General features: G+C 43.7%; 1 protein-coding gene across 1 annotated transcript; it reads right to left on the reverse strand.

Annotated features, from left to right (window-relative positions):
- Positions 1-1,560: 1,560 nt before the first annotated feature.
- On the reverse strand, positions 1,561-22,748 carry PEX10 (peroxisomal biogenesis factor 10). Its single transcript, XM_077457671.1, has 6 exons — positions 22,539-22,748; positions 22,243-22,323; positions 14,424-14,827; positions 11,853-12,028; positions 9,100-9,235; positions 1,561-3,393 (listed from the first exon to the last, which is right to left on the reverse strand). Exons 1-6 carry the CDS (start codon positions 22,648-22,650, stop codon positions 3,325-3,327), a joined length of 978 nt encoding a protein of 325 aa, XP_077313797.1. The 5' UTR covers positions 22,651-22,748; the 3' UTR covers positions 1,561-3,324.
- Between the last annotated feature and the right edge of the window lie 358 nt (positions 22,749-23,106).

Genomic DNA, 23,106 nt, shown 5'->3' on the forward strand with positions numbered 1-23,106 from the left:
TCCCATATAGAAACACAGACACTGGATGTAGAAGAATCATGAAAAACTCAACAGAGCAAAACAAATGAAAAAGAGGGCTATGATGTTAATGCTCGCTGAGGTTGCATCTCTGTATTGTAATTAGCTGTCTGTGTGTGTGTAAAATGATCTAGGAAGTGTTCAACTGTGTATACTATGTCATGCTCATGAATTCACCTTTTCAGCTTCGAGTATTGAGGGGAAACTCCCAGCACATTAAGGACTTTCCATGTTCTTTTGACGAGCCTCATTTTTTGAGCTCCAGACAAACAGTTCAAATTCACGTTTACGTGTCAGGATTTTGTAATTCTGTACGGCCTATTTGTGGAAAATACACCCGTGCCACACTTTTTGTTTTATTGCTTCTTTTGTTTCCCTTCCTGCTAACTGGACAGGAGGAGGGGGACCTGTGTAAGTTCACCTTACAGATTTTTATGTAAAGGTGAATTTACTCTTTAAACAGAATTGCGCACATTGGAATTTTGAAAACATTCAACAGAAGATTTGTTCAAATGAAGCAAAGCATCTGACTGCCCAATCTAGGTAAGAAAAGAAAAAAGAGGCGGTGGCACACCAAAGATCCAATGTTGATTTATTCATGCCATCATGACTGCCACCAAAACAAAGGACACAGAAGAGGTGATGGGTTTCACACTTGTGTTCTGAAGACGCACGAGTTAGGTGTGAAACGCATCACCTCTTCTGTGTCATTTATCTTGGTGGCAATCATGATGGCATGAATAAATCAACATTGGATCTATGGTTGTGTGCAGCCACATCTTTTTTCTTTCCGCACTTTGGTGGCGAGCCAGGGGGCTAGCATCCAGCCCATTTGATCCATCCAATTACAATTACCTGGAACAGCATTACCTTTCTTTGTTTTTCCCCAATCTAGGCAACCACTGCCCTATGCTTTGGTTAGGCTTTCATCACCAACAATGACTGCAATGCCACACGTGGTTCCTTCATATGGTATTAAACCAAAAAAGAAAACATTATATTGCAGCTTACCAGTTGTTAGATGTCATGGCTGCATTATTATTATTATTTTTTATTTTTTTTTACTTTTCTTTATTTTCATCTGATGATCCAGCCAGCAAGTCTGTTTTTCAACATAGCAAGCTCTACTGCAAATGTAGTTAGTGTCGAGACAAACCTGCTGTCTAAAGGTGCCCCTGTGCTCCTTCATCCAGCATGTAGGCACTCTAATACAGGAGGTGCATTATTGATCAGATCACTAAGTGAAAACAGAGGGGGGGGGGACGAATACAGCCATCCCATCTAAAGATTGGTAAGCTGCAATAGATTACATTTTTGGTTTTAATAATCACTTTAATGCAATGGTTCCCGACCTCAATCCTCACGTACCCGCAAACAGGTCATGTTTTCAGGATTTCCTTTACCTTGTATAAGCGCTTTAAATCAATGTCAATGGTTTGGTATTTATAAACAGATATTTTATCTAAGGGAAATTCCCAAACCATGGCCTGTTGGGGGTACTAGGTACTAAACTGAAATTTTATTGCATCTTTTAAAAAGCAATCTCAGAGTGTAACTGAATCAATATAGGTATATCTTTCCAATAAAAGTAACAGTGCCTGAATAAACCATCTTGGAAGATGGCAACCACTGGGCTGGATAAAGGCATCTTTCCATTCATAAAACTGATCACCACATCCTTTCCTCTTTACCCGTTCTACCAGTCCCACAACCACCTTTAGTCCTTCATGACACCGCTGATATCCTTAGGTCAGAAGTGCCTGTAATGGATGGATCCGTTTTGCATTGCCCCTGGTCTGTCCTACCAATGCACATTCTTACCTACTGCTGGACAGCATATGCAAATATCAGTATTCCTGGCGGGTGGATGACTGTGTTGCACAGCTATGTGGGCATTAAGCTGAGAGTTAAATTGCTCGGTCACCATACAAACCTCTGACTACATTTTCCAAGAATTATAGTCCTTTCAGTCACAGCTAAATATGATTCTTAGGAATGATGTACAGCACATTAGAAATCCTTCCTCCGGGCAGCCAGTCCTTGATGAAAGGATTAGGAGCGTAGACACAGCAAATTAAAATGTCTCTTGCTGTGCGTTATTTACATGATTTTTTTGGGCAATTTGATTGAACATTTGGAAAAGATGTTTTCAATGGAAATTCATAGCTAACCCTAGAATCTAGCTTTATTTATAAGATGCACAAATATGTAGCATCTTCTCCCAAGACCTAAAAGAATCACATTTGTGGGCCAGAGGAAGTTCTGCAATTTCTTCTGCCTGGTTATTGCTGCTGGGTAGTGGCAGAAGCTGCTGGTTCAAAAGAATCAGAACAAAATAGCTTTTGTCACACTTTTGGCTAAACCTAAAGCTACAAGCTGTGGTTGCCAGCAGGGGACACCAGAGAGCCAATTATTTGTCTATGCTAAAGACCGAGATATACAGGGGTTGGACAAAGATATGGAAACACTACACGATTTGCAGGTGTGAAAGTGACAACAACATGTTTCAAGCTAACAGGTGGGAAGCCTCACTTTCCTTATTCACTGCGTGCGCTGCTAGGAATGCAAAGTCATGAGCTTACAGAGTTTTAAAGAGGGCAAATTGCATGCGCCCACTTAGCTGGTGTCTCTGTGACCGAGGTTGCCAATTTGTGGTGTCACAAGGTACAGTATCAAAGGTTATGAAGGCATATACAGTTTCTGGGATAATTTCATCAGAGAAGCACAAGTGCGGTCAACTGACTAAAACAAAAAGGACATTGTGCAGGATTGTGACCCAGATTTTTGCATGAAGAGTGGTATCAGATTCCATTATCCACCACCCAAGACTTATATCTGTCAATTCCCAGGAGATTTCAGGCCATCTTGGATGCCAAAAGCAGTTTAACACCATACTAGGTAACAATTGCCTTCTTTTGACATACACGTTTGCAGAATTTTTGTCCAACCCCTGTGCAATGAATTACCGTAAAGTGCAAGTGGTGTTTGGTTACTCGTCCTAATTATATCACCCAGAGTGATCACATTTATATATAACCTAGTAGTGTAAAAATGTAAGTACTATACTTTTTTCCACTATAGTAGTGTGCACTGGATGAGGCAACGGTCACGTTGGTATACACATGGCCCGTGGTACAGCCTGTCAATACAAAGGTTTGGCTGTATACATTGTGTAAACATCAAAGTTAGTTTGGCCTGGAGTCTCACAGTGAAACAGGTTAGAACACTTTAGCTGTATGTGAGAGGTGCAACGGCTGCTTGTGAAGACACCTTGTGGAGCCCTTGGTCTGAGGAAGACGGTCACAGTCATCGGTAGTGCCGCAGGTACACCAGCCTCTGTGGATTGAATTTTTCTCGGCACAGTGGGCATTCAGCCTGAAATTGAGATTTGAAATTTTAAAAAACATTGATGTGAAATCCATAATAACCAACAGCACATATCTTGTTCAGCTTCTCTTAAAGTGGATGTAAACCCGAATCAGGAAAGGTGTTTTCCTTTCGCTCTTCAAAGCACTTTGTCCCCTTGTTGTCTCCTACTCCGTTCTTCTGTTATCAGCCTAATAACTCCTGACAAGTCCTCTGTCACATATGATAAAAGTAGCCTGACTTTTGTGTCGGGGAGGATGCTTTAGATTAACAGAGCCCTGAAAGATTCAAGAAACATAACTGAAAGTCTCTACCTATGAGGAGAGGGGGTGTGTGCCTTTCCTCCAATCAGCTTTATGCCCAGGCATCACTGAAGTGCTAACCAGGAGGAGAAAATCTCCTAAGGCCCCTTTCACACGGGCACTTCGATCAGGTCAGCCTGTCAGTTTTCAGGCGGACCTGATCAGACGCTCCATGCACCTCTATGGAGCGGTGGATGTCAGCGGTGACATGTCTGCTGACATCCACCAACATCCAATCCGATCCTGTCCGTAAAATCCAGACAGATGGAAAACAGGATTTTCAGTCTAGAGGATCGGATCATATGTTAAACAGACAGGCGTTCCGTTTTCCCCCAATCTCCCATAGAGGAAAGCGGGGCTTTGACAGGTCTGTCTCCACACAGTGAGCAGAGATGGGCCCGTCGTCCGTCTGCTCAGCGGAGATCAACGGATTAATCCCCCACTGGAGGAAAAACGGAGTCCGCCGGAGTGGAAAGCCTGCGTGAAAGGAACCCAACACAATGAACTTTCTAAACCGTATATAAAGCTGAAGATAGCAGATATACATGTAAAACTTATGTAAGGAAATTAGTTTCATCTCTGTGGATCATCTGTGACTGTTCACTTCACTGGGTATATATGTGAGGGTTTACATCCACTTTAATTGGTCTGAAAAATAAGACTAATGCAGGCACCACATCTAAGGACTGGTAAATTGTAATAGATTAGGTTTTTATTCTTAAGTTTAAATATGTTTTAACCGATTGCCGACGAGCTGCCACAGTTATACTGTGGCAACCTGATGCGGCTGTGCGAATCACTTTAGGTGTACAACGGGCTCGTTATGGGGCCCTGTGTGGGTGCGCCAATTGATGAGCGGGGGGGGGAGCCAATTAGCGGGTCCAACAGACTCGACATCTGCCCACGATCATTCCCCGCAGAGGCAGAATGGGGACCTGCTGAAGTAAACAAGGCAGATCTCCACTCGGACAGGGGACGACACAGAGATCAGTCTTCCTGTATAGCAGAAAAGTAAGATCTGTGTGTTATCCCAGGCAGCCCATCCCCCATACAGTTAGTAAACATACCCAGGGAACACACTTGACCCCAAATTTTTTTATTTTTTTTTGTTTATAGCGCAAAGAATAAAAACCGCAGAGGTGATCAAATAACACTAAAAGAAAGCTCTATTTGTGGGGAGGAAAAAAAAAAAAAAGACAAATTTTGTGTACAGTGTTGTAGTGCAATATTGCAAAAATGGCCTGGTCATTAAGGGGATAAATCCATCAGGTCCTCAAGAGGTTAACCACCTCAATACAGTGCACTTACACCCCCTTCCTGCCCAGACCAATTTTCAGCGCTCTTACAGTTTGAATGACAATTACTCAGTGATGCAACACTGTACCCATATGAAATTTGCATCCTTTTTTTCACACAAATGGAGCTTTCTTTTGGTGGTATTTAATCACTAGTGGACTTTATTTTTTGTGCTATAAATAAAATAAAAAAAGAAATTTTGTGAAAAAAAAAACATGCTTTTTTCTTTGTTTCTGTCATAAAATGTTGCTAATTAGTAATTTTTCCTTCATAAATTTTGGCCAAAATTTATACTGCTACATATGTTTGGTAAATATAACCCAAAGCTGTGGTGCCAATCACTGAAAATTGATCACATCTAAACAGGCCTTCCGTACATCAGGTGAATCTCATTTCTTGAGACACTAACAAGTCATGGTGAGTTTTTTTAAAGTTGTAATTTTTTTCCCCACAATCCTTTGCAAAATTACGTTTTTATTTTTTATTTTTTTTATTTTTTTACACAAAATTGTCATATTATCAGGTTATTTTGGAAAGCAAACACCTCAACGTATAAGCTATAAAAGCAGAATGAGTCTTTTGAACGGTTCATTTTTCTTCCAGTTTTTGGAAAACGTGCAAAAGAAAAAAAAAAATGAAAAATGCTTTTTTTTTTTCCCCTACACAAAAAGTTGTCCATTTATAATATAATACATCTCCAACACATAGCATGTATATAGCATATTTAAAACACATTCTACTACTCTTGCCGAGTATGACGATACGACATGTGTGAGACTTTTACACAGCCTAGCCACATACAAAAGGACATTGAAGTAGCACCTGCAGGCGTTCTAGTAGCATAAAATACACATCTCATTTCATTCCTACCTATCACACTTTTGAAGGTCCTTGAGCACCAGCCCAGTGGAATTGCTTTCCAAAATGGGGTCAAACACCCCAATGTATATTCTGAGGCATGGGCTGCAGATAGGTACTCGGGTACTCTGATGGGCTGGTGACTGGTACTTTGATGAGTGGCGACAGGTCCTCTTTATTTGGGGGGGGGGGGGGGGGAAGCGCGCAATTAGTGTGATTGGTGTACACTGTAAGCGGTAATGAGATGTTACCACAATCTCCTTCTCACACAAGATCGGTGTGCGAGCAGGAGAACCCAGTAACATCTCATGTTTGTTTACATTTAATGATCGTCCAATGGCTGTTTACCCCGTTGGTGATGAGCAGTGTTCCCGGAAAACACACCGCCACCGACGTGCACAGGCAGCGCACTCCCGATCACACGCATGCGCCGTGCAAAGTGGGGCGATGAAGTCGCGGCTGATCACATGGTAAACAGCCATGCCCAATGGCTGTTCACCCCTCTCGGTGGCAAGCGGTGTTCAGAGCTGCACGATTAATCGTTTAAAAACAAATAAAATCACGATCTTGATTCAACCCCCCTCATGATCTTAATCCAGCATTTCCACGATTTATATAACAAGTGCAGAGCCGTTCTCTGCTCAGTCAGCTGTCAAAAACAACAAAAAAGCCAGCAAATGTTTTTCAACATTGTCAGCACTGGGAGAGAATTATAAACCAAGTATCATTTGGTTCTTTTAGATCAAAGGGATGAACTTCAGCCTGTAAATGAGGTCAGTTTAACCACTTCAAGACTAAGCTCTTTTCTGGCATTTGTCACTTACAAGTTAAAATCAGTATTTTTTGCTAGAAAGTTACTTAGAACCCCCAAACATTATATATTTTTGTTTAGCAGAGACCATAGAGAATAAAATGGAGGTTGTTGCAATATTTTAATACACACGGTATTCTTTCAAACTGAATTCTCTCTTATATTCACCGACCGACACAGCTCCTCTCTTAGCCATTGGGTTGTTATGCCCTATTACTAGGAGATACTAGACATTAGTTGTAGTACAACACTCAGAATGCTTAGTTCTGGGGCGGTCCCTTGGGCAACAACCCTCTAGCCTGCCATGCAGCCATCAGTTTTATTTTGAGTAGTGAAGGAGAAGGATCTAGGAACCCTGCAGGCCCATCGGTCTGTGCTTTTTTCTACAGAAGCGTGACTTTTTGCGCAATTGATCCTGTGATCTGCTATCAACAGCCGGCTGGGCGACAAGCTGGATACTCTTATCCTTGTAGTCTCCCCAGTCCGGCCATCAAGAGTGTGCAGGCCGCAGCTACGAGCTAGGCAGGCCACGACAAAACCTCAGCTCCAGAGGTGGTCGTGAGCTTTTATGCTCCGGGGCGTACATATGACCGGGCAACTGATGTCTGCGTCACAGTATGCTGGGCCAGCAGCCACCCTGTACTGATCAGTGAGTGGTCATGTGATGGAATGTCTCCCAGCTCTTCATGACTTGCAAGTACAGCTCTCCCTGCCTTGGTGGGGCTGAGCAGCTGGGAATTCCCTGGGAGGTCAATTTGGGGGTCCCTCACCTCCCTCTCTTCTCTCCCCCCCGCGTATTACTATCTCTGTGTCCTAAGCCAAAACACCCTAAGGAGGTGGCCCTTCATGCTCTGGACATGGTTCGGGCTCTTAAGGTGTATTGGTCTGCCGCTGCTCCCTTTCAGAAGTCAGACTCATTGTTTGTTTTGGTGGCTGGTCCAAAGAAAGGCAGGGCGGTCTCGTCAGCCACAATTTCCAGGTGGATCAGATTGTAGTGCAAGCTCACGCCTTGAAGGGGCAGGTGCCCCCCTTTCCGGTCATGGCCCACTTCACAAGGACAATCGGAACGTCTTGGGCCTTCCGACACCAATCTGTCGCGCAGGTGTGTAAAGCGGCGACCTGGTCGTCTGTCCACGGGTCTACCAAGTTCTACAAGGTAGACGTCAGTGCATCAGCCGATGCCTATTTTGGCCGCAAAGTTTTGCAGGCGGCCGTATAGTTGCAATTGAATATGCACTATATTAAATTTTTTCCTGGTTTTTCGATAAAAATGCAGTACAGTTAAGTTAATGCGCTGTTGCAATACATTCCGCAGTTTTTTGGTGCAGTTGTGGGTAGTCACTCCTGTCGAGGGTACCCTGGTTTTGTGGTGGATTTCTCCACGCACTGTTGTTCTTTTGTGGGTAAAGTTACACTAGTTCCCACTTGCCATCGTGTATGAAGTTTCTATTCTGTTTTCCCACCCCTCATTTGACACTGCTTGGGGACGTCCCATTGGCTAAGAGAGGAGCTGTGTCGGCCGGTTAATATAAGAGAAAACAGGATTTTTTTGTACTCATCGTAAAATCCTTTTCTCTGTAATTCACCGACTGGCACAGCACCTGCCCCTCCTTTTTATCTTTACGTTATACTGCTTGTTGACGTACTGATGGCTGCATGGCAGGCTGGAGGGTTGTTGCCCAAGGGACCGCCCCCCTGGGCGGAACTAAGAGTTCTGAGTGTTGTATTACAACTAATGCCTAGTATCGCCTAGTAATAGGGCATAACAACCCAATGGCTAAGAGAGGAGCTGTGTTGGTTGGTGAATTACAGAGAAAAGGATTTTACGGTGAGTACAAAAAAAATCCTATTTTTTGGGGCAAAATACCGTTCAGTGAATAAGGAGAAAAAAAAAAAGACACACACACACACACACACACACTCAAGTTAGCCCATTTTTTGTGTAACGTGAAAGATAAATGTTAAGCATTGAGAATCGTGCTCTTTAGTCTAAGCAAAAAAATTGTGATTCTCATTTTAGCCAGAATCATGCAGCTCTAAAATGTGTTATATGCACAATACAATTTATTACACTTTCCAGCCGTTAAGAGCTGGCTGTAAAACTGAAGGCATTACATTCCCATTCATGTGATCACCGTAATTGGCCATGAGAGTGATCACGTATAATTGAAGTCTGCCCCCCACTGTCTCTTGATACAAGTGACCAGGAGTCAATGGAGCGTGTGCCCAGAAAAGAATAACACCAGATGTACGCATACATGTGGCAGTTTGGTGTTTAGACCCACTGCTGGGCTTCCACATATATGCGTATGGCAAGCAAAAAGGGGTTAATATAGAAGCCGATGCAAACAATAGTGGAGGTGTGGTCCACAGCAATCAGACATTTCTGCATCATTCTTTCTAGGACAGGCTAAGAGAAAATAAGTAGAAAACACAAAGAACCCTCACCTTGGTGTTACACCATTCAGTGATGCACTCCCAGCAGAAGAGGTGACCACAAGGTGTGGCTGTAGTGTGCTTACGGTGTTCTAAACATAATGTGCACTTGGAGGGTCTCTGGTAGGATTTCTCATGTGGAGGAGCCCTACAAAAAACACAGAACAGAAGATATTTACAGTACAGCATAGCTTGGCTTGGTTATGGAATGACTGTGTTAATATTGCTCTTTGTATCTAAACTGGACACATTAACACAAAGCAATGTCTGAGAAATAGACTTCTATCCCATCATGCCCTAGCTGAACCAAGGGTCACAGCAAGTCAGTTATAAAATAGTACAAGATGAAAGTAGTGGCCTAAAAGATTATTAAAAAATGAAGCATCGTTTATAAAGTAAACAGACTAAAAAGTTAGTTTACCTTTAGGCTGTAGAATATTTTACTCTACAAGGCAGTATTTTGAAAAAACAAACAATCATGGAATTATACAAGACACTGGAGGTTTTCTTTCAAGGTCTGGATTGCCATCACTGGAGCTTGTAATCACACAGCCATCGGTGCCAAAGCAACACCCCTCAGCTAAGGACATGTCCTTGTTTACCAGAATTATGCTTGGTACACACGATCGGACTTTCCACCAACAAAACCGTGGAATTTTGTCTGAAGGGCGTTGGCTCAAAACTTGTCTTGCATACACACGGTCACACAAATGCTGGCCACCAATTTACGAACGTAGTTGTGTACTACGTGGTTTTTCAGCTCTTCCAGTGCCACCTTTTGGGCTCCTTCTGCTCATTTCATGTTAGTAGAAGTTTGGCGAGTGTTGATTCGTGCTTTTCAGTTCACGGTTTTCATTTTGTTTCTGAGCGGCCATTCGTTAACCAGACGTGTTGCGTAAACAGAGGAAATAACGTGCTATTTATCCCTTTCATGAGTAAGCCCATTTCTGACATTTGGTGTTTACAAGTTAAAATCACTATTTTTTGCTAGAAAATTACTTAGAACCTCCAGGAGACTGGAACAAAGCAGTTTCCGTCTTCGTGCCAGTGTCACTAGCTGCCGAAAGCGGTGGATTGTCAATCGGGCCTCCCGCTCCTCCGGGATAACAATCAAGTGGCTTTAGCCGCATCGGTTGTTATCCCTGGAAAGCTGATCACCCGCTTTAAGACCCCTTTCACACCAGGGCATTTTGCAGGCGCTATAGCATTAGAAATAGCGCCTGCAATCCGCCCTAAAGAAGCTGTACCATTGTGTGTAGTGTGAAAGCCCCGAGGCTTTCACACTACAGCGGTGCGCTGGCAGGACGTCAGAAAAAAGTCCTGCCAGCAGCTTCTTTGGAGCGGTGTGTTTACCGCTCCTCCACATTGAAATCAACGGGGCAGCGCTGTAATACCGCCGGCAAAACGCCGCTGTTGCTGCATATTGCTGGCGGTTTTAACCCTTTCTCGAAATGCGCCACAAATCCGGCGGTAAAACGCTGCTAAAAATAGCAGCATTTTACCGCCGACGCAATGGGCAGTGTGGTGTGAAAGGTCTAAGAAACGGTACTGGGATGATGCCTGCAGCTGTGGGCATCATCCCGGCATAACCTCCAAAAGCTGAGTACGCACATTTGCCTACGCTCGGCGGGAAGTGGTTATTATTGGCCTTGGAGTTATTGCTTTAGTTATTACATTACATTATTTTTTTGGTTGAATATGATTTGATTTGTTATATTCTATAATTTTGGATGCATAGAATACACTTTTTGGTTAAGTTCTATTGGCAGATAGCATGTCTAAATTTTATTTGTGTTTTACTTCAAATGACAGTTTGGGAGTAGGCAATTACATTTAAAAAAAAAAAAATACAATGTAAAATTGACAAGGGACACCAACATAGTTGTATCTTTGATCTTTAAAAACTACAGGATAATGATGTTGTGGTAACTTGCCCAAATAAGAAGAAAAAATAAAAAATAAATAATAAATTTCCTTGATATCACTAGAAAAAAAAAAAGCCTTTGAAAATTAGTTTGCAATAATTCCATCAGTATCACAGCAAAGCAGCTTCATTATTATCGCATTAAAGAAGAAGAGAATGTGCGCTGCATGTCAAGATTTCATAATTTGCCACGTCACAAATGTTAATTCTCCATTATGAACGCTGGTTTACAAGACCGACTTGCTTCCGAGCATGTGTGTTTGTACTACCTCTCCTGAACGCAGAAGAATCGTGTTCAGAATAGGAAATTTTGACCGCCGGCCACAGGATAATGCAAAACGCGGTAAGTCTAAGCCAGTGTATATATAAAGCCTTAGATTAGAATATTTTGATAATGTAAAACGTAAAGCAGTTGTTCACTCCACAAAAATAAAAAATTAGAAGTCAGCAGCTAAAAATTCTATAGCAATAGCCTTTTGGATGAAGTTTCACTTTAAAGCAGACCTGTAACTAATATGGTTTATATAATCAAATATGTCCCCCCCCCCCCCCCCCCCCCCTCTCTCTCTCGTTTAGTAAATACCTTCTTTCATGTACAGAATCGCCCACAGCCTCCTGGGATATCTAAAACACTCGAGAGTGTGCCTGCTATGAAAAGACCAGCCTATGTGGTCTCACAGAATGCCCTCACCCCTCTTGCTGGCACTGTTGTCCAATCACATAGCTAGCTTTTCATAGTAGGTACGCAGGAAGAGGGGACAAAGTGCAACATGTACTTGGCCCCTATAGGACCGAACACCATCCTAAAAAATAAATGAGACTCTTTCTCTAATCTGATTACCTCTGGTAGGACATTCTGCGGTGTAGCTTGAATTTCTGCTGGGCTTCCTGCTTTTGCTGAAAATTATTCAGTTGGACATACAGCAGCAACATAAGATGAACCAATGATACGGCTCCAAGGAGACTGTAACCCCGACGCACAATATTATCATCTCTAAGTGATCCACGGACACGCAGCTAGAAGAGATTCAGGAGATCAAAAACATTAGAAGACAATATCCGTTTATGTACTGAGAGCACTCATCTACATGTGAAATAATCAATACATTTTATAGAGGTAACAGGGCTTCATGCAAATAAAATTGAATAACTGTAATCAACTTTGTAAAACTGATGACTGAATCGCTCAGAATACTGTAGAAGCAATACACAAACTTACAGCTGAACCCTGGACTAGTTACTATTTGTTACTCTATACTTTCAGTCCTTAACCACATTTGCCAAGCAGTCTACTTCCTGAGAAACCTACCTTGCTCATGTCTGTAATGTCAGTTACCATTCACAAATTGCAGCGATGCCCAGGCGACGAAGAGGTAATAGGCAAGCGCCAATCAGAGTGTGTATGGTCTCTCTAGCAAAATACAACTTCCATCATGGGATTTGATGCAACAATGGGTTGGTAATGTGGGCAGGTTGTGGAACAATAATTTGCCTGTCAAAGCTTTTTGTATATACCCAGAGACCTGGATTTTCCTGGCCTATTAAACAAAACTAACTTAAAGAGGAAGTAAAAGGCTATTTAAAAAAAAAAAATGCAACCTGCAAGGCAAAGGCATAATGAGCTAATATGCATAGCACACTAGCTCATTATGAATAACTTGCCTGAGAACGAAGCCCCCGAAGCGGTCCTCCGCCTTCATCTTCGCCGCTGCCATGTATCCCAGAGTGACTTCTGGGTCTCGCTGCTCCGGCGTTGTGGATTCGGCAAGCCGCGATGATGTCACTCCTGCGCATGCGCACGGGAGCCAACACGAGCAGCATATCGCAGTGATCTGCGGCCTGCTCAGTGCGCCGCTGTCTACGGCGCATGCGCCGTAGACAGCGGTGCCTGTCTTTTTGTAAATAACAAACGAACGTCCTCCTCTGGAGTCCCCAGCTGGGGCTCAGCTCCTCCTCTTCTCCGTGTGCAACCATAGGAAGTCTCTTCCTATGGTGGCACACATGTGATCTTGCTCCCAAGCAAGGCTGTGTGCATCCATTGACACACATAGTGCAAATCCCTCCTCACTGGATTTGACTGATATTAGCAGAAGCCAATGGCTCCCGCTGCTCTCAGCCAAAACCTGTGAGAGCCACTGCAGATGGGCACAGCGCTGGATCGATAAAGCACTCAGGCAAGTATTTGGGGGGGGGGGGGGGGGCTCTAGAAATAGTCATAGACAGATCCAATTGACAAAAGTTGATAATTTCATCAACTTTTGTCGAAAAGAAATGCCAGAAAACATTCTCTTCCTTTCATGACGCAGCCAGATCTTCATGACGGACAGGTTTGATGTCGCCACCTGCGGGAGCAAGATACTAGGCGCAACCAATACAAGAAGCACGCTCTAGGAGAGGTTCCCCGCTGGCAGCCAAACCCCCCCACCTGCAATACATAGCACAGTTTTTTGCCTAGCACTTGGTAGTTAAAAAATAAATAAAAAAAGATGTCTAGCCTGAGCTCATTCGGCTAGGGTTCTCCAATGGGTCACAGGAGTGTAATTCGTTTTGCACTTCTGTGACCCATTTTCAGCAGAGAGCGGTCTGAAGTCCAGGCATCATTTCATCCCAACTTCAGAAGTCTGGATCTGCCAGGTGCCTGGACTGATAGGAGTCTCAGCCTCCCAGCGAGCCATTCAGACGGTCGCTCCCCGCCACTCCACAGTTCAGCGCTCCAGTCAGTGTGGAGGAGCAGAGAGTTGCTGACTGACAGGCACCAGCTCTCTGCTCAGGGAGGGGAGAGAACCGAGCCATCAGCAGTGTTCAGTGACCCGGTTCTCAGTGTTAGAGGCGGTAGTATGAATATGGCATATAAAAAAAACAAACACATGCTTCTCTTAAGACCTCCTCTATCACCCTGGAAATTTGATTTTGTTGGCTTTACAAAAGCCTCCTTTTGAAAACATCCATTATATCCCCTGACCTCCTGATGACACAAAGTGGCATTTCTTGCTGCAATCACTTTGCAATTCAGGGGCCCCGTCTCCTTTTTTAAGTGAAACACTTGAAAAAAAGGGGTGCGGTACCCCTAAACACATAGTCCCCGCCCACTATCTCCATTAGTGTCTGCTGCATGTGTAGAGGAGGCTGACAGACGCCACTGTTTTCCATCCATTTTGGGGGGTCTAGCTACACGTTTTCAGCTTAGAGACTTGCGGTAGTTCCTGTTCAAGCTGCTGCTATACCCTTCCACTGCCAAGCTGTCACATGGAGTATGGTGTGGCTATGCATTGTGTGAAATAAAACTGTACTTCTTACTGATCCTGCTCCCTGGAACTTTGTTTTTTCTTGCTCAGCAAAAGCCTCCTCGGGGAGAGCACTGCAGATATAGTAAAACACATTATGGGCTCATAACAAGTAACAGGCCACTTACATAAGTGATACCAGTGATGCGTTTGGCAATGTGGTAGAATGCTCCATTCATATAGAACAGGGCCAGATGCAACCTTCTAAGAAAGGTGATACTCTGCCTGATGACATACACCGTTTTGACCAGAGTCTTTTTCTGTTGCTCTGGGAGAGAAGCTATCTTTCTGTGCATCCACTTCCACATCCATGAGCGATAGTGACTACCGGAAGACAAGCTGTGTGGAACTCGGACCCCATCAATCTCTATCTGGAGCTCTTGTTCTAAGCGAGCTAGTTCTTTATCCAGGCAATAAGGTAACAAGGTGTGGCAGCAGATGAGCAGAGAGCGCTGCAGAATGGATGGTACTTTCCTCTTCGAAGAATCCACCTGGACAATATTAACATATTCTTCTCCCAAGGTTTGGTAACCTACAAAAATTAATAATTTTTTTTTTAATATTATATATATTTTTTCAATTTAATTTGAATTATTGATATTGACCAGAAGCTTTCTGTGCTCCCATGAAAGTAAAAAACAAACCAAAAAAAACCCCAAAAAAAAACACTACTTTATTTTAACTGACCTGGACTCAAATAAAATACATTACATTTTTAATCAACTCTATAGGCTTTTAAAAAGGTTTCCAGATGTACATATGAATTCCATCACTTTAATGTAAAATTATCTTTCCAGAGTATGACCACAAAAAAACAAAAAAAAAAAAAAAGGCATTTAGGCATTTATTTATTTTTGGAGCTTGTAAAGCATTGCACCAGCGATCAGATCTCTGGTGCCATGCAGGCCCCCTGCAGATCTGTCAGTTTATCTTTTTTCACGGTATGGGCAATCAGATACAGCCTGACATGAAGAACCAATGAACTACCTTGGCACTCAACCGCACCATGGTAGCTCAACGAGAACTACAAGCTGACAGCAACAAAGGACGTTGGGGCTTGTAGTTCACTAACACACAGAGCTGTGTGAATAAATGATGTGGTAATGTGGGCGGAGCCCAGCCACACTGATTTCAAAAAGTGACAGCTAGGTATGGGGAACTTCTCCCCACACTAGGGCAATTGGGCCGCGGCTGCAGCATTGGGAACATGTTACATGTCCCACCCTAAAAATGGGTGGAACATGTTCCCAAAAGGTGAACCTATCCATTAACCACTTAACGACCGCCGCATGCCATTGTACGTCATCACAATGGCATGTACAGGCACAAGCACGTACATGTACGTGCTTGCCTTCCAGCGGGTGGGGGGTCCGATCGGACCCCCTCCCGCTGGATGCGGAGGTCCGTTTCGCTTCAGGAGCGATCCGGGATGAGGGGATGGCCGTTGGTTTCTGGCCATCCCCTCTTGATCGCTCCTGGCGAATGAGAAGCTTCCTCCCACTGTGTATTGTATACACAGGCAGGGAGGAAGTGATGTCATTCTCCTCGAAGAGAAGACTAAAAGTAAGTGTGCACCAACACTACACTGACATGTAGGTACACATAGGCACACAACCCCCCCCCCCTCCCCCTCCCAGTCACAGTGTCACTGATTGCAGTAATCATTTATTTACTGATCACTGCATTCAGTGTCAGTTGTGACAGTAAAAACTGTCAGGACAGTTAGTGTTAGGTCCAGGGTAGCCCCCTACCCCCCCCAATAAAGGTTTAACCCCCTGATTGCCCTTAGAGTTAACCCTTTCACCCCCTTTTGCCAGTGTCACTAAGCGATCGTTTTTCTGATCGCTGCATTAGTGTCGCTAGGTAGCTAGTTATTTTTTTAGGTTCACCGCCAGGTTTTTATAGCGCTAGGTACCCCGATATACTACCCAATAATGGTTTTAACCCCCTGATTGCCCCTAGTTAACCCTTTCACCAGCAACCACTGTATAAGTGTCACTGGTGTAGCTGGTTAGCCAGTTAGTTATTTAGGTTCCCCGTCAGGTTTTTATATAGCGCCAGGGACCCCCATATACTACCTAATAAAAATGTGAACCTCGATTGCCCCTAGTTAACCCTTTCACCAGTGATCACCGTATAAGTGTTACGGGTGACTGGTTAGTGCTTTTTATAGCATCAGGGCACCCACCATTTATTACCCAATAAAGGTTTAACCCCCTGATCACCCGGCGGGTGATATCAATTAGGTTTTAGGGTCAGGATCTGCGTCGCCCCAGGCAGCGCTAGGTTAGTGCCAGTACCGCTAACCCCCACGCGCAAAGCATAAACCTCCCGTAGTGGTATAGAATCTGAACAGATCAATATCTGATCTGATCAGATCTATACTAGCGTCCCCAGCAGTTTAGGATTCCAAAAAAAGCGCATTGTTAGCGGGATCAGCCCAGATACCTGCTAGCACCTGCGTTTTGCCCCTCCGCCTAGCCCACCCAAGTGCTGTATCGATCGATCACTGTCACTTACAAAACACTAAACACATAACTACAGCGATCGCAGAGTCAGGCCTGATCCCTGCGATCGCTAACAGTTTTTTTTTGGTAGCGTTTCATATTTAAATCCAGAAGGCAGTGCTTGGATTTCGGGGTTCCGTACGTGGCTAGGCTCCCAAAAAAGTCCCCCACATGTGGTATCCCCATACTCGGGAGAAGCAGCTGAATTTATTTTGGGGTGTAATTTGACTTATGCCCATAGCATGTGTGAGCAATATAATCATTTAGTGACAACTTTGTGCAAAAAAAAAAAAAAAAAAAATTGTAATATTCCTTCAACTTGTGGCAAAATATAAAATATTTCATGGACTCAACATGCCTCTCAGTAAATAGCTTGGGGTGTCTACTTTCCAAAATGGGGTCATTTGGGGGGTTTTGTGCTATTTTGGCATTTTATGGCCTTCGAAACTGTGATAGGTAGTGAGGAGTGAAATCAAAAATTTGCACCCTTAGAAACCCTGAAGTCGGTGATTGGTTTTCGGGGTGCCGTACACAGCTAGACTCCCAAAAAGTCCCACATATGTGGTATCCTCGTACTCAGGAGAAGCAGCAGAATATATTTTGGGGTGCAATTCCACATATAACTATGGCATGTGTGAGCAATATATCATTTAGTGACAACTTTTTGTAAACTTTTTTTTTGTGTCATTATTCAATCACTTGGGACAAAAAATAAAAAAAAATATTCAATGGGCTCAACATGCCCCTCAGCAATTTCCTTGGGGTGTCTACTTTCCAAAATGGGGTAATTTGGGGGGGTTTGTACTGCCCTGCCATTTTAGCACCTCAAGAAATGAGATAGGCAGTCATAAATTAAAAGCTGTGTAAATTCCAGAAAATGTACTCTAGTTTGTAGACGCTATAACTTTTGCGCAAACCAAAAAATATACGCTTATTGACATTTTTTTTTACTAAAGACATGTGGCTGAATAAATTTTGCCCTAAATGTATGACTAAAATTGAGTTTATTCGATTTTTCTTATAACAAAAAGTAGAAAATATATTTTTTTCAAGATTTTCGGTCTTTTTCCATTTATATCGCAAAAAATAAAAATCGCAGGAGGCAATCAAATACCATCAAAAGAAAGCTCTATTTGTGGGAAGAAAAGGACGCAAATTTCGTTTGGGTACAACATTGCTCGACCGCGCAATTACCAGTTAAAGCAGTGCAGTGCGAAATTGTAAAAAGCCCCCTGGTCCTTAGGCTGAAAATTGGTCCGGGGCTAAAGTGGTTAAGAAAAATATGGTTCCTTTTTATATATTTCTGTCAAATTATAATGAAATATGAGGGGGCACCTATATTTGTTCATAGATATTTAGATTCTGCTTCCTGGTTAGTAAGGCAGCAAAGTGACTGTGCGTTGCGTTTCTCTCACAGTGCAACCTATCCATCTGCTCACACTGGGATTGATTGCAAATGGTGAACAGACGGTTTACTTCGCAAGAGCTTAGTGCATTAGGGTAAAGTTCTGCGGACTTCTATCATCCAATCACGTGCAAGTAAAAATGCTGTTTTTTTTCCTTTTAAATCTTCCTTGCGTGTGGGTATTCTTTGCCAAGTGGGGTTGCACCGAAACATTTTTTTTTTACCGGCGAGTATGAGTACTGATACTTTTGGCCAAATACTCTCCGATAATGAGTACCGATACCTTTACAGCTTGATTTGAGCCCATACAAAATGAATGGGCTCAAATCACATCGCAAAGAATCGCATGTGATTTGAACAGGAATGTGGTGCGGTTTCTGTCCGAATCGCATGCAGTTTTCCACAACGCTTCTGTGTAAACCCAGGCTAAAGTCACTATGACAAGCCAGGGTTCACACAGGAGTGGTGCAGAAAACCAAATGTGATTCTTTGTGGTGTGATTTGAGCCCATTCATTTTGTATGGGCTCAAACGACACCGAAAAAGGTATCAGTTTGGGTGTCGGAGCAAGTATGAGTACTAGTGCAAATGCTTAGTACCAATACCAGTATTGGTACAATCCTATTACAAAGTGAAAATTCACCCATTCACTACTGTCTGAGGAAGATTCCCTTGCAAAGTGAACGATCCACTTGCCTTTTGTAAATCAGCCCTACTGACTTCAACAACACAGTTTGAGTGGTTTATCTCGTTATATTCATGCTCAGCAGTCTGACAAATATTAGATGCAAAGCCTACAAACCCGTCTATTGAAATACCCTCACAAAAATAAAGAATATTAAGTAAAATGTGAAAGCCATATCAATTATAATAATAAAAGCTTGAAGCTGAATGCAGAGCTGGCCAACTCAATACCAGGGGGGGGGGGGGGTCTAAAATGGAGTAATAGTAACCTTAACTCATTTTATCTGGTGCTCCCATCCACTTCTCTCCAGTCCCTGGATGTGGACAGACCCTCAATGTCATCATTAAGGATGAGCTCCGACGTGTTTGCAAAGCCCACGTGCAGAGCCTGCCAGGAAGACGGCACTGCGCTGTGCTGATCACAAGCAGTGAGACATTGTCCCGAGGCGCGGCTGCAGAGATCGGGAGAACATCTCACTGCCGGTGATTAGCGCAGAGCAGTGCCTACTTCCTGGCGGGCTCTGCACGTGGGCTGTGCAAACACGCCGGCGCTTATCCTTAGTCATCATGTACAATGCAGGACCCGAGGTGGACGCTGGTTCTGTCTTGTACGCGGTGACCTCAGGCAGAGGTCCAGCAACACAAATGGTAAAGAGTGGCTTCAGGAGGTCCAGTCGCCACTGCAAGATTGTAGATTATGGAAAGTATCCTTCTCTATTAAATCATGCTTTGGAAAACAGAGCTAATGGGGGATTTAAGTTTTGTGGTCATAAAACATACCACACTCTCCCTTTTCAAAATCTTAAAGCAGCCGTATGATGGCAGCAAAACCGCACATTATAAATGTGCACTGTAGAATCTGATCTGTGAAATGGCTTCAATCAATAGGGCGGTACAAGATCAATGGGCCAATGTTTAGTAACCAACCCCAATGAATATTTAAGGGCCAAGTTCATCTTTTACAAAAATAAATATATGTACATCTTTTTGCAAGTGAAAAAAAAAATGCATTATTTTTTATAACTCTGTAGCCCTTAAAGCGGAACTTTACTCTCTCAGTCAATTGCTACTATTTTTAATCCTTATGCTGCTAGCATTAGTAAACAGAAATAGTAAATATGAAAGTATATCATATTTACTCGTTTTAAACTTTTACGTTACATCTTTTCAGTTACTTCCTGGTTTCTTGCCTAGGCAAATTATGTCATATTGCAGGAGGCCACCTGCCATTGCTCCACAGAGAGGCAGAACGGGAATCTGCCAATGTAAAAAAGCAGATTCCCGTTCTGTCAGGGGAGTTCAGTGTGATAGTCTGTTCCCAGTAAATAGGAACAGCGATCTCTCTAGTGCATTTTTATAGCACTGATAGCTGTATAAATGTTACTGGTCCCAAAAAAGTGTCCGATCTGCCCGCTGCAATGTCACAGTCCCGCAAAAAAAAAAAATGCCGATCACCACCATTACTAGTAAAAATGTTATATATATATAGTCTATGTCTAATATATATATTTTTTTATTTTTTATTAAAAATGCTATAAATCTATCCCCTATTTTGTAGACGCTATCATTATATGCTTATTGAGATTTTTTTTACCAAAAATATGTAGAATAAATATTGCCCTAAACTGATGAAGAAATTTATTTTGGGGGGGGGCACACATCAATTTTGTTTGGGTACAGTGTCGCACAACGGTGCAATCAATTAAAACGACGCAGTGCCGTATTGCAAAAAAACAGCCTGATCATTAAGAGGTTAAATCCTTCCAAGGCTGTAGTCGTTAAATAGGGTATTCGTTTTGTGGTGCTTAGTTCCACTTTATGGCATTGTGCCCGCAATCAGCAGATCGCAGATACAATGCCAGGCTCCTGCAGACACTCAGTATAGCTGATGTACGAGAAGACAGTTACTGAATGACAGGAAGAATCAAACTATGAGGACGCTCTACCAGCAACCTCGCTGTTCATTGAGAACTAAAGGCCGTCATCCACAGAGGCTGATGGTAAAATTAGTTCATTCACAAAGCTCTGTGGATGAACGACAGCGATGTGGGTGGAGCCCTGCTCAGCTGCGCTGCTTTCAACCACATCAAGCCCAAGTTATAGATGGAAGACAGCTACAGCATGGCTCTCTTGTTCTGGGCGGGCATCCATGGACATCCTCCCAGAACCACGTCCCCCCCCCCGCACTCTGTGATCAATGTGTCCTTCAGACACAGCTGATTACAGATTGCGGTAAAGGGCCAATCACAGTGGTCCTTAACCATATGATCAGCTGTGCCCAATCACATGTAAATAAAAACTTGGCTGTTATGGGCATTCCTTTCCTCATTTGCTGTAACAGTGAGGGAGGAGAGACAGTAACCAGCAAATGTGACAGGGGACATTTACACAGATAATCAGAGCCCCGATTATCAGTGCTGTCCATCACTGCTGCCTCATCAGCACCCATCACTGACTCATCATCAGTGACACCTCATCATCTCCCATCACTTCCGCCTCATCAGTGCCACCTCATCATCTCCCCCTCATCATCTCCCATCACTGCCGCCTCATCAGCTCCCATCACTGCCGCCTCATCAGTGCCACCTCACCAGCTCCCATCACTGCCGCCTCATCAGTGCCACCTCACCAGCTCCCATCACTGCCGCCTCATCAGTGCCACCTCATCAGCTCCCATCTCTGCCGCCTCATCAGCGCCACCTCATCAGCTCCCATCACTGCCGCCTCATCAGCACCCATCACTGTCGCCTCATCACTGCCGCCTCATCAGCACCCATCACTGTCGCCTCATCAGCGCTCATCAGTAAAAGGAGAAAGATTACTTTGCAAACTTTTATGAAAGAAGCCAAGAAAGATGCTTATTTTGTTGTTTATTTAGCAAAAAATAAAAACCCCCAGTGGTGATTAAATGCCACCTAAAAACTGCAGAAAGATGGTGACTGGGCGCTGAAAATTGGCCTGGGCAGGAAAGGAGTGGAAGTACCCTGTATTACAGTGGTTCAATTCTGACAGCGGGTGTGGGGAGATCACAGAGGGGGAAAAGGAGGCTGGAGCATGTTACACAGGTGAACCTATCCTTTAGGAGGTAAGGATGACGTAGAAGATGGTTGCTCGCACACGCTGCTTATATGGGAAGGGAGGTAGCACTAGGATGAGGAAAGGGTCTCTCCTCTGCCTGATTGGTTGTTCTCTCTGACAGCAGCTAGCGGGTGAAATCCTGAACATGAGATCGTCACCTGAACCCACTGGAAACACCTAGAAGGGGCATCTGTCATCTAAAGTGTATGAGAAGTGCAAGTAAAGAACTGACAGGGGGGGGTCTATGCATGCACTGACATCCCAGATACCTGACCTGAAAACGTGGTGAGAGTGTAGTAGGTGAGATCACACAGCAGCTCGATCTCTTTCCTCCACTGCAGCCATTTCTTGGCACCTATAATAAAAACAGACAGGTCAGGTACAGTGCATTCTGGGTAGGTTAAAAAAAAAAAACATTTTTACAATGAGCATCAATATCAGTGTATATAGAACGCATCACTTCTCCTTCCTTGTGACTCTTCCCTGGCTCCCTCTCCCACCATGCATGAACAATACAGCGCCCAATCACAACACACACGTGTGTACCTACCTGTGCCCAGGCACACTCACCAGTAAAAGCCTGGCAGGCCTCATGAGCCTGGCCCTTCAGACAGCCCTGGAACTGCACATCTTTCTGGCAGCTCCGGATCAGCTCAGGCTGGTTTGCTGCGATAAAAGGCATATCGGCTGAGCTGCCCACAGCCTCAGCCCGACTTCCCGAGCTAACCAAACAATCACAACAACCAGCCCCCTGGCTTCCTGTCCCACTTCCGGGTGTACAATGCGTGCCCCGGCGTAGGAGGCGGGGCTTCCGTACGTCAGTGCTTGTTACCAGAGCGTTCTATCTGCCAGAGGGATGTGGGCTGATCCCGGAGGCTCGTGCATGCCATGGTGTGCATTACAGCTGGGAGCTCAGTGCTGTCACTGGGACACTTCCTCCAGGCAGACAATACAAACATTCCATGCAGCTGTGTTTTATTTATTATATTTACATCTAGCTGGCTATTAAACCCTCAGAGTTTTTAGCTTAACCCAGACCTATTTTTCAGACTTCCTAAAATCATTTTATTTTGCTAGAAAATTACTTAGAACCCCTAAACATTATATAGTCTCTTTTCTGACACCCCTAGAGAATAAA

This window comes from Lithobates pipiens, unplaced genomic scaffold (assembly GCF_037356315.1).
Source record: "Lithobates pipiens isolate NorthernLeopardFrog02 unplaced genomic scaffold, aLitPip1_a1.2 Scaffold_27, whole genome shotgun sequence".
NCBI lineage: Eukaryota > Metazoa > Chordata > Amphibia > Anura > Ranidae > Lithobates > Lithobates pipiens.

Coding starts and splice junctions, on each gene's coding strand:
- PEX10 (XM_077457671.1), bottom strand. CDS start 22,650: ATGCCTTTTATCGCAGCAAACCAGCCTGAGCTGATCCGGAGCTGCCAG. Junction 14,828..22,242: donor CACTCTCACCACGTTTTCAG/GTCAGGTATCTG, acceptor TAATTTTTGTAG/GTTACCAAACCTTGGGAGAA. Junction 3,394..9,099: donor CTGAATGGTGTAACACCAAG/GTGAGGGTTCTT, acceptor TCTCAATTTCAG/GCTGAATGCCCACTGTGCCG.